The following is a 12,574-nucleotide window of genomic DNA, read 5'->3' as shown; positions in this document are numbered from 1 at the left end:
AAGTTATGACACCCAATTTTGGGTGGAAAGTCGAAAATGTTGACAAATTTTAAAATGCATAAAATAATGCATAAGTCCTATAATATTAATAATAATAATAAATAATAAATAAATAATAATTTTAATATAATATTAATTTCCATTTGTAGTGCTATTCCAACGATCAATGCTCATGGCTGTGTGGACTTTTTATGTTACACTTTTCAACTACATGCTTCTCATGTCAGTGCTGCCAATTGTAGATCTCTCTCGTCTGTCCACGACAGTGGCTGTGTGTCCATGAACCTGAAAAAATGTTTATGTCAGCTTCTCAAAACAAAGTTAGTTGTTTCATCGTATGAAATCTAAACAACCTTTTTTTTTAAATTTTAGGTCAGTATTCACCCGTCATCCGTAAATTTTCAAGTTGGCCATTTTGAAAGTCCATACCTTATATATCATGAGAAGATAAAGACATCAAAGGTAATATCAATTTTTACAGATCGTAATCATGTTAAAATATCGTAATCATATTGAAATATCGTAATCATGTTATGTTAAAATATCATTAAATCATGTTGAAATATCATAATCATGTTGAAATTTTGTAATCATGTTGAAATTTTTTAATCATGTTGAAATAACATGTTTTATAATCATAATCATGTTGAAATGTCATAATCACATTTAAATAAAAATATTGATAGATATATGTCATAATGATGATGTATCATATCACATGATAATAATCAAAAACTAATCAATCTAATGAACGTTACCTGACCTTAGATCATTTCTGTTAGTTCAGCCGTAATTTACAGAAGCGTTAGGTATAAGATTAATTATTTCATAAAATTTATTCAGCGTTAATATTACAAATCTTCTTCTAATCACATGATACACAATCACACATATGCAACAGTCTCTGGCCTCATGGGATAGCTTGCTCACTCATGCAGAACTCTATGCACGTAAAATTTTATTTAATAAAATGTGTGAGTTTTGTCTGGTCATACCCCCTGGGTGAAGCGACGTACGATATTCTTCATTAAAGTGTTGTATCTAATGTTATTAGGAAGGGATTCGAACAACTGATTGTCAGGCATGAAGCCTGGAGCTGTACATTGACGTCATGTTAATATCGAGACATTTGTGAAGTAATAATGCGAATGAATCAATGTTTGTAATAATGTCAATAACATTATTTCCCTCTAGATTGTTCAACATAAACATGTTATATTGTTTAAGGCTAGCTCTGTCTATTGTTTATTTATAATAATAACCTCATTTTTTTCAAAAGCAACGAACATCGTGAAATAATAATAATAAAATAAATAAAAGTGGAGATACAGGACTACTTTGCAATTATATAAAGCTCTGTCTACACTATCAAATTTTATGTGAATACAAAATTTGATGTGCCCATTATTATTATTATTATTATATGGACATGATGATGTAATATCACTACCATGTTTAGGCATATCACTACCATATTTGGGTACATCACACTTTTTTGTCAAACTAAAGTTTAATTTTTTTAATAAAATTAGAATAAAAATCACCTTTTTTTTAAATTTTTAGCTTTTCTCCTTCAAAAGAAAAATGCCTTAAATATAAATTTTGAGAAAATGTTGTTGAATTCCTATTTTATAACATTATTCTTCACCAGTTTGTTATATGAGAATATATTTGGCAGGTTATATTATTGCAAGACAAATTATGGTATATAAATAATATTCAATTATTAATCGATTGGTTGATATAATTTGATTTTACTCTGAAAGTACACTAGCACTATTCATCATATACAAACCTTTAAATTATGAAAGTTTAATTTAAATTAAAGATCCAGTGACTATAAATAGAACTCATCTTCTGTCTTCTTAGAGGGAGAATTATACAGATATATTTTCCTGATGAATTTTGGCTATTGAATTTCTCTTTTTGGAGCAGTAGCTGATTCTTATTTGTCCTTTTGTTTCATGGCATTGAATTCTGTTACAGTGTCACATATATCACATGTGATGCTTGTATCATAAGCCGTATACCCTAACCTAAAGCTCTGTCTACACTGTCAAACTTAATATAACAAAAAAATTATGCCCATATACAGGTATGCACACGATGTCAGATCATATTTGAGGCGCATCTTTTTTTTTGTCAAACTAGTTTGATTGTGAAGACAGAGCTTAACTGTAATATATTGTACATTCATATATCAATTGGACATACTGTATCTGTGGTAAACTTAATCATCATTTTGTTGGCTGTAATGGATCTGTGGACACAACCTCGAACCATCATGGCCGTACCAGAACACTGGAGTAACGCTGATGTACTGGGTGCTAGCCCATGAGTACATAGTTTTAAATTTTTTATCAGAGAAGACTGACTCTAGCACCAGAATTATCGAGGAGTTCATTAAACCTGTGTCAATGTAATGGATGGTTTTCTATAGATTGCAAAGAATTATTTATTTTTTATTTATTCACAGAATAAGGTGTGAATCATCAGGAGAAAGTCAATTGAAAAAAACCCCTTGATATTACTGTAGGTGTAACTAATAAATTAATTATAGGTAAAAAGTTAATTATGATTTTCTTCTGCCCGTAGGTGTACATACGTGATTGTAGTATGGTGTCTGTTTACCCGCTTCTGTTATTTGGCGGGTATTCTCTGAATTTGGATCTTGTACAAGGAACATTTATCATGTCTATTGACGACGGTTGGATCAAATTTCAAGTCAACGACCATAAGGTTTGTGATCTTTTTTTTTTGTTCACTTTAATAAAAAATAAACAATCTTTTGTCCACATGGTAATAGAGTCCATCACCTATGCATTTTATGTTTCATCTTTATGATATCTTTATTGTTTTATTTTGTATATACAGGTATTTGTTAGAAATATTTTTTAAACCATAATTGTATTCCATATGGTATTGTATTTTTTTATATATTTCATACGCATCCAACAGCGAGCACAAACTCGCCAATTACATGATAGATAAACTATTTTATAATTTAAGTCTCATTAGAGGCTTAGGGAGTGGAGTTGAAAGAATCATGAGTTACAGCCCTGAAACTATAGGTCAGGATTGAACCCCGGACCTTGGGATTGGAAGGCAAGCATGTTAACCACAGCTCCACTACAAGTAGTAGAACTCTTTCTATTGAGTCTGCCATCTGTCTGTCTGTCTGTCTGTCCCATAATGCCTGTCTGTCTCTCTGTCCATCATTCATTTTTTCATTTCATTTTTCCATGTACATATATAGTCCTGCTGTTTGTTGTACAGTATATATTGTCAGCATTATGAAAATAGCGCTTCATACAAGAAATACAAAACAATTTTAAATATATTAAACAACACTTGTTTACTAAAACATTAACTTATATTAACTGATCTTTATTATATTGCAAGCGAGTTTAATATAAAAGTAATAAGTATTGCATTATTTATATTATATGTTTTATATAATTTAACTATAAATAATTCATAGTGACTGTATATTAATAATATACAACGCATATCCACCCACGCTATGTATTGCTTTCTGTTTGTGTCTTCTTTACAAACCTATAGATGTAAACTTATTGATGCGTGACCAACATTAATAAATAAGCCGATATAATCTTGTGTTTTTATTGAGTAATCTTAAATTCTACTCCCTCGTTTTTATCTACATTTAGTTGGCGAAACATGTTTTTTTTTAAAAACCTTCAGTTGTTCTCTCATGCCCAAATTGCAGAGACTCCTCGGCCGATTCTGAAGTGTGTTCCGGATACTAACCACCGAGGGCAGTGTGCTTTCCTTCAGTTTAATTGTCCAGAACTCATTAAAGTTCTTGGACATGTCTTTTATATAATTCTGCCGGGTTAAACAAGATAGTTTAGGGAAAAAGGGTGTTCAACCTAGAACAGTATATTTTATATATTTCTCTTTGTCTTTTACTGTTAACACTTTCTGTATCACAGTACTTAAAGTGGATCACAACTATCATACTACTGTATAATAGCAACACTTTTGTGTGAAATGAATAACAGACAATATATGTATATAACGCTAACCACTGTTCAGAGACTATTAAGGGAACACTTTGCTTAGTCCTGGCAGTGACACCACAGAGAATGTGTACAGTTGGTATTTGTCGCAGCCCTACATAAGATCAAAGGACTGTTGCAAGTTCCTATCTTGGCAAGGCGAGCTTAGTGTCTTGTTGTTAGGTTTCCTTGCTTGAATCTAATGAAACTTGCCCCTGCCCCTTAAAAAAGAAACATTTTTATGAACTCTTAGCATGAAAAGTCTTGATTGTTATATAAACATTTTGCACTTTGTCTAAAATCATAAATCCATTAGGCTAACATCCCATTTATGTTCTTGGGCCTACAGCTACCAGTTTGGTTTTCTTTTGTATGTCACCCTCCAGCTACGTAATTAATTGGTCGATAACAAGTAAGGCGGACTAATTGTATCGGATTTAAATAATCTGATTTCGTCTCCTCATTTGCAAGCCCGTTAAATATGAGATTAGGTTATCGTCTTTAAACATATTATGCAAATTCATTTATGGTGAACATGGAAATTTATGCGAAAATGACATTGTATTGTTAATAAAAATAAACTTGATTACAAAATACAAATATGTTCATGTTTGGAAAGATGCCAATATAACTGTATGTTTACACGACCCACTCAATTAACTTCTATTAGGCCTTGTTCACACTGAACTTAAATGGTAACTTTTAACCAACCTTTTACCCATGATCATAGGTAAATTTGTTTGCACTTGGATAATTTCACACTAGTTTTACAAACATTTTTAAAAAGGGAGCCCTCGTCGCTAATCAAGGTTTGGTCTAAGTGAACCCTAGTCTGCACCTGTTTTTGGTCATCCCAAATGCTAAATATTTGCGATATTACTGCTGTTTAAGCCAATCAGCTCCAAGTAATCCTTCGGTGTCAATTCAGGATTGACAGAGAAAACCAGAGTACAAAAAGTATTTTAAAACTGAATAAAAAAATAATAAATACACCATTGGGCCAGACCAAAATTTCTGATGCATTTAAAACTATGGAGAATGGTATTGGAAATGCTTGTTTTTAAGTCCATTTTGTGACCTTTGACATACGGCATGGAATACTCATAGGCTACGTAACTGCAAATCACAGAGTCTTGATATTGGTGTCAAAATGTTGAGAACATATGTGTTTGTATTGCTTTTAAACATTTTATTTTAACTTCATTGTAGGTAGACTGACTGAGTTGTAAATGCATTAATTTTTTGTGTTTTTTTTTTAACCTATTTTAATTTTAATTACAATACTTTGTGTTACAATGTTATACATTCTTCATGGAAGAACACCTTTCTGGTGAACGAGTTTTTTCTGTTGCAAAAATAAAGATTTTATTATTCTTATTATTTTTATCCAGTAACTAAATCCGCTTGTCACTAAAGTACAGTACTATATTTGCAAACTGGATTCTAAGTTGGCTTTTGAAAAGCTGTTTAATCATATGCAAATCAAATTTATGGCGGTGAACGGCAGTACACAAATGTAATTGTATATTGTGGATGTAACATACGTTTACGCATGAAAAGTCAGGCTAAATCGGCATAATGCTATATCTTACAAGTAATTGTATAGGGGTTGTCTCAATCAAATCCCAATGAGAATCTGACTATAATGATGATAGTATATATAATTCATTGTTATTGTATCTAGGCAACAAGACAATGCATCTCAACTGGGATTTAATTAAAGATTTGTATCAAAGCATTTCATGGAATTCCATCATCATCATTATCATCCTCTTCCTTATACTGTGCAGTATAACCTTGTTAGGGTATATAGTCCATTGAGGTATTATAGATTGGCTAGAGGGCGGACTCCAATGTTATTGTAGTTCAAAATATGATTCTTCATGGGGAGGGAACCAACAAGATGCCGGAACCATTCGATAAGCCCTGGTTACTACTTGGTTTTTTCAAAATTCTGTATTTTCCCTTCCCCGGATTCTGAGCTCCGGAGATCAAATGGTTTATCTGTGGCTGCGACACAATCAGTTTTTGCAGGTGTGAAAAGGGTATAAGTCAACATCAGAGAAACATAATTACAACTCTCCTTGGGTTTTTTGTGGTTAAAAATTTATTTGGGAAAGTGGATTTGGTAGCGTTTCAATTTTCATAAATCCTGATATTGTGAGAGTCAACTGTATTGTTTTTTTGTATTGTAACTGTTTTGGTTCTGTTATATTTGAGTACTACATGTACATATGTACTGCAGTAAATTCTGATTGTTTCAACTTTAATCTAATTCTTTCATTCTGGCAGTCAAACAATACATATATTTTCAATAAAAAAAAGGATATATTAAACAAAATCATGTAAAGAAACATGATACATGATTGATTCTTAGTCAACTTTGTTTCAATGTTTTACTTTATTCTTTTTCATATATATTATTAATAAACACAATGTTTGTCTGGTTGACATATAGTTGAAAGGTGGTTATTAGATTATGTCAATGGCTCTGTCAACGTAATACAGTACACTGAATGTAGTGTTAGAACTGATCAAAAGCTCGGTCTACACTATCAAATTAGTTTGACAACAATGCGTGATGTGCACAAATATGGTAGTGATATGACATCATTATATCCATGGGCACATCACATAAAGTGTGATAGTGTAGACAGATGTTAAATTTGTATGTTATTGCAGAAAAAATATAGTTACTGCAATAACTGCAGTAGAATAATTTTGACATGATCACTAATGCTTAAATTAATATGGTAGTGATATGACATCATCATGTCCATATATGTGCACATCACATTTTGTTGTCACATAAAGTGTGATAGTGTAAAGAGATATTTAATTTGGATGTTAATTGCAGAACAAAATGTAGTTACTGCAGTAACTGCAGTAGAATAATTTTGACATGGTCCCAAATGCTTAAATATGGTAGTGATATGACATCATCATTTTTTTTCACATTAAGTTTGATAGTGACACAGAGACAGAACTTAAATGTATGTGTGATATTGCAGAAAAAATGTAGTTACTGCAGTAGCTGCAGTAGAATAATTTTGACATGATCCCTAATAAACTGTACTGTACTGTATGTTGACTCCTAACTGACTCAGTAAATGCTTATGTAGCTGATACTTGGTGACATTTTAATAGATTTATTATCTGATAAACATTATGCTGTTGACATGACAACAACCGCGGCGACAATCTGCATTGAACTCTGAATGATATTATTGAAAATAATTTTGGCAACAAGATTGCAGAAGTGATGTGATTATGTTGACCCTTTTTTTGGAGTGATGGAATATTGGTGACGATTATTGCACGGGTGTGATGATAGAGTTTCTTATAATAAGTTGTTTTATGAGAGTGGATTTACATAGATTGTAATGTAGGTATACAGTACTTCTTTGAATACGCTAGGATTGCTAAAGTCTCATGGTCCCACACCGCTATTCATTCAATGCGTGTCAACTAATGGGAGGTGACATTTTTTAACATATTATTAATAATGAATGAACAATTTATGAACTGTGCGCAATTCAGAATGTTATGGTCACAGTGAGACACAGTTCGCAGCAGAGATTCTGCTCATCAAATGCATTCTTCTCAATTCAACTTCATTTAACCTAGAACCATGGAGGCCCAGATCAACACATGGTTGTTCTTTGCTGAAATAAAAATTATGTACTGTACATGCATGATTTATGCTCATATATTGGCAATAGCGTACTGTATGTAAAGATGCATGTCAGTGTTTATGTAAATGCATAAACTATTCGTAACGTATTCTTATCCCAGAGTCTCACTAGAACATACGTGTAACGCTAACCCTAACCCTAACTCTTTATGCTGACTTACTAAAACTATACACAAAAATTGTTTTTTCCAGGTTGGTGAAATGATAAAAGAGTTGCGTTCTGAGCTTGATCTTCTGATGACCGATAAAATTGAGGATCCCAGTCTAGACTTGATGACGTGTCCAAGAGGAAGTCGAATCATTGCTGCCATTGTACAACTCATAACCACCCAATGATCGGTTTCCGTGGTGTCAGAGTATGGCATGATGTCTTGGAATGGTCATGTTGTCTGTGAGAATGGCCTTGGTGCTTGAGAACCAACTTGAAGTACTGTCTTGAGGTCTTGGTGACAGCAAGATGCCCTTGATGTTACAAAACAGTCTTGATGTCAGCAGATGCCATTGATGTTAGAGAACAGTCTTGATGTCAGCGGATGCTATTGATGTTTTTAGAGAACAGTCTTGATCTAGTCATCAGGTGCTACTGGACATTCCAAGGAGCAAACATAGTTGGGGAGATCGGACTTTCAGTGTTGCTGGACCTAGGCTCTGGAACCACCTACCCTTGAACATTAAACACACATCATTATTATTTAGTCACTTTAAGTCACTACCCAAAACTCGCCTTTTCTGATTTTTTTTTTACAGCGCCATGAGCAATGAATGTTGGAATGGCGCTATATAAATCGAACGATTGATTGATGCTATTGATGTTAGAGAACAGTCTTGATGTCAGTGGATGCCATTGATGTTAGAGAACAGTCTTGATGTCAGTGGATGTCTGTGATATCAGAGACCTGTCTTGATGTCAGTGGATGCCATTGATGTTAGAGAACAGTCCTGATGTCCAGTACTGCTGATGTCAGCGGATGCTATTGATGTTGGAGAACAGTCCTGATGTCAGCGGATGCTATTGATGTTGGAGAACAGTCTTGATGTCAGCAGATGCTATTGATGTTGGAGAACAGTCTTGATGTAAGATGATGAAATTGATGTCAGCAAAATGAAACTACTTAACCAAGCCATCTGAATCTTTTTTATTAATTTTCAAATTAAATTAAATTTAGTTAAATGACATTATACAGTGCAAACTAAGTTATGATAAAATATTTCTAAAAATACTAAAATATGTTTTATGGTGCACATTCCAAAGATATACCTTAAACTATATAATTGAACAAAATAATACTTATAATAATAAATGTTGCTTTAATATTAAAATTACTGCAGTAATTGCAGTATAAAAGTCAAACAAACATTCGCATAGTCAAATTTTGACACCGAACCAGGTAATTCATCCAATCGTAGTCTTCCATTTTGAATTCGCCATTTAAAATAATATTTTCTACAATGTATTGATTATAATATTCTAAGAAATAAAGTTTATTTGGGGCATGTAACTATCAAATCTTGTTGTGTCTTCATTCTGGATTTAGGGGTCAAGAACTCAAGAAAACAAGTTACTTTAGTCACTTAGTATTGCATGTAGTGCACTCACAATTAGATCATTTCCATCGTATTTATAAGAATTGATGTCCACAGAAGACAAGGATTGTTCCAGATGCATGTCCAATTTAAGGTAAGCAAGTTTATTTTATATAAAGTTTGCGGTATATATACTGTATTTCTGAAAAGAACTGTTGAGTTTCTCGAAATTTCAAATATGCTTTGATTGTCCAAAGGAGTGAGAATGCTGGAAGTCCAGGAAACTGGGAATATAAGTTAAAGTTTTTTTTGTCCAATATAGTAGGCCTAGAGCATGCAATGGCAAGAACTCGAGACCTGTCTGTACCATATCGTTTGTATTTAGGTATGATGGTTTACTCTCTTTGCCTCATCCTTCTGATGAGATTTCAAGCTGTTGGTCCTACGTCAATAAAATGTACATGATAAAGAACTTGATACTTTATTCAGAAAGAGGAGGGAATTATCCTCTCCCAGTGTGATGATCGTGGTAGGCGCTGCATCGTGGGTCTGTAGAGGGCATAATCCATAATCGACTGAGGACTAATGACACATTCTAGTAAATTCATGAGATTGTTATGTTGTTGACACCAAGCTGTTGACAAACCAGCGGCGTTATAATTTTTTGAAAAAGGGGGTTAGAAACTCGCCAAACTTTAACATCGTAAAAGAAAGTTAAAATCAAAACTACTTGGTTTTCTGCATAAAATTTGCTTTTAGTTTAGTGGACAGTAAATTGTATTTGAATAAATAAAACAACTTGGATCAGGAAAGAACGATTCTGTCATGTTGAGTTTTCAAGAGTGAATTTTCACTCTCTTTTATAACAATGATTAATAAATAACAAACATATCTGATCTGATTTACGTCACTCGCATGAAATCTCATTTGTAATTTATAAATTGATTGGTTTATACTAATCTTATTATGGAAGTTATCCATCTGTTGACAGATAAAATGTAAGTTTGATCATAGAGTATTACTCCATGGTTTGATCAACAGTGATAGTGTAGATTCATATCTAGATAAGTTTTAATATCGAATGTTAAATCGAGTAGGTGAGTGGTTTAAAGGCAAGGGTGCTGAAAACCATACATATACAAGACATTCCACTATTGTTCTGGTGGTGGAAAAAGTCTTCTCCGAGAAGTACTTAAAACTGGCTTGTTTGTATATTGGGGAGACTTTTTCTCATTCTCACAGATTTCCTTATCTTTATCATTTCAAATCAATTAATTTTAAATTTCAGAATATCACCGGGCGGTTTAAAATTTATTCTTTGCCTGTGATGTTTATATATATATTCGAATCTTTGTTGGGACGACTTTCCCATTGTCGCATTTTCCTCATCTCATCGTTTCAAATATATATTTTCAGTATATCACCGAGTGGTTCAGAATTGTTCCTGTGCTTATATTATATAATGTTACTGCAGTAACTGCACAGGAAAATAATGTTGTCATTAAAATACTAGTTGGTGTTTTAATTCAATCTTGTAATTGGTTTTTAAAAGGATATTTTAAAAAAGACTGTTTTCACAATTCACAACAGCCTGTAATTACATAAACAGATACTTTCCATTAATAATATTTTTGTTTCTATTTAAACAAGAATTTGTTAGTATTGTGTTTATTATTAGCATACATTCCAATTGACAGAATATTTATTTCAGGCCTAAAAATAAATTTATTTTTGACACACTCATTAGATAATCGTTTGAACAAATTTTATTTTGTTTGCTAGTAAGAATTTTTTAGTTATCACAACATGAATAGAATTTAATATTTTTCTACTTTGATATTTGCAACTTTCCTGGAATATTCTTAATTTAATTTGTTAACACTGTATAATTACTATTTACTCTCCAAACACATTTGATAATGAGATGATCTTTGTTTAAGAGCTATACATATCCTTTCTATTTCTTACGATTTGTTTTGTGATATAGCACTTTGTGTAATTTGTGTTTAGCCAAAGTTCCAAAATAGATTTTTTTTGGTTTAAAATAACTTATTGTTGTTTATTTTTCGCCACACTGTGGAAAGCGCTATACAAATAAATTAAAATTAATGAAATATCCAATGTTCATATACAGTTTTACAGACATTAATATAGTCAATGTATGGTCATATATCTATATAAATAGAAAACTGTGGACGTTATCGTGCATACAAAACAACAAAGCAATTGATAACCATTTTGCTAAATAATTATCAGAATTCTATTGTTGCGGGCATTATTACCTGCAGGCGTCGATTGTTCTATATCCATCCTTATTGTAAAATCATCGTTATCAACGCTTGATACGTGAATTCCATTCAATTTAACTTTCTTCTAATTACAGTTTTTAAAGTCTCAGTATCGTAAAACAAAATCAATAATTATTGGGAGTCATTACGAATGATGGTTTATTGAGTGGCTTTCGTGCGAAGCTGAACATTAAATTTAAGCCGTTTTTATGGTACTTCATCTACTATTGTAGGCCCTTGGGACGAACTGTCTCGTTAGAAATCGTAACGGCTGATAAGTATTATTCCAGAACCAAACGATGAAACGGAATAATTGCAAGTTCACAGAATCCAATACAATAAAACCATCACATAATTTGAATGTATTGTTGGTGAACTAAATGTTGCGTAACAGTTTGGGAATTATTTATGTATTAGAGTTACGCTTTGATTTGTTTCTGTTTTATAACTCCACAATAAACGCATTATATTTATAGTCAAACAAACCAAAAATAGATTTTTTTTTCTTCACACCATATAAAAACTGATATTATTGATGATGGCAATAAAATACACCAAATATAAATGGATTATTATCATTAAAAAATAATAATATACAAAATAATAATAGCAATAATAAGAATACCATGGTGAAATAATAAGAATCTCATACTCGGACAGTCGGATATAGTCCCATCATTTAATCTAGGATCAGTAGTAGGTATCATTATCATCACTTCTGGTCAGTAATATTAGGCATGTTCAGGCTCAATATTAGGCATCATTGTCATCACTTTCGGTCAGTAATATTAGGCGTGGTCAGTACTGTACCAGTGGTCAGATTAGGAGTGGTCAATAACATAGGCCTGATAAGTGAATTAGACCTGTCTTTATCTTTTTAAAATTTTGTTTAACATTGTTATTATAAGGGTCTGTTTTTGCCAAGAGAAAATAAACATGTACTGTAATGCCAGAAAAACATGTCTTCTTGCAAACGCCTAGTTCGCCCGCCCCCTAATTCAAAACGACACTCTTAAATTAAATAAGTTTGTTTAAACAAAAATGCA

The 12,574-nt window shown here is 32.3% G+C and overlaps 1 protein-coding gene across 1 annotated transcript in view; it reads left to right on the top strand.

Moving 5' to 3' along the window:
* Positions 1–9,202, top strand: part of LOC140059758 (putative ATP-dependent RNA helicase DHX57) — a 42,352-nt gene extending 33,150 nt beyond the window's left edge. Inside the window, exons 21-23 of the mRNA XM_072105638.1 lie at positions 373–462; positions 2,596–2,739; positions 7,909–9,202. Of these exons, the coding sequence (XP_071961739.1) occupies positions 373–462; positions 2,596–2,739; positions 7,909–8,052 (378 nt within the window). The 3' untranslated portion in view covers positions 8,053–9,202. The remainder of the gene's footprint in view (positions 1–372; positions 463–2,595; positions 2,740–7,908) is intronic.
* Positions 9,203–12,574: the final 3,372 nt, after the last annotated feature.

Source organism: Antedon mediterranea, chromosome 10 (assembly GCF_964355755.1).
Source record: "Antedon mediterranea chromosome 10, ecAntMedi1.1, whole genome shotgun sequence".
NCBI classification, from domain to species: domain Eukaryota; kingdom Metazoa; phylum Echinodermata; class Crinoidea; order Comatulida; family Antedonidae; genus Antedon; species Antedon mediterranea.
The sequence above is the reverse complement of the archived record's forward strand: the minus strand, read 5'-3'. Positions and strand labels throughout refer to the sequence as shown.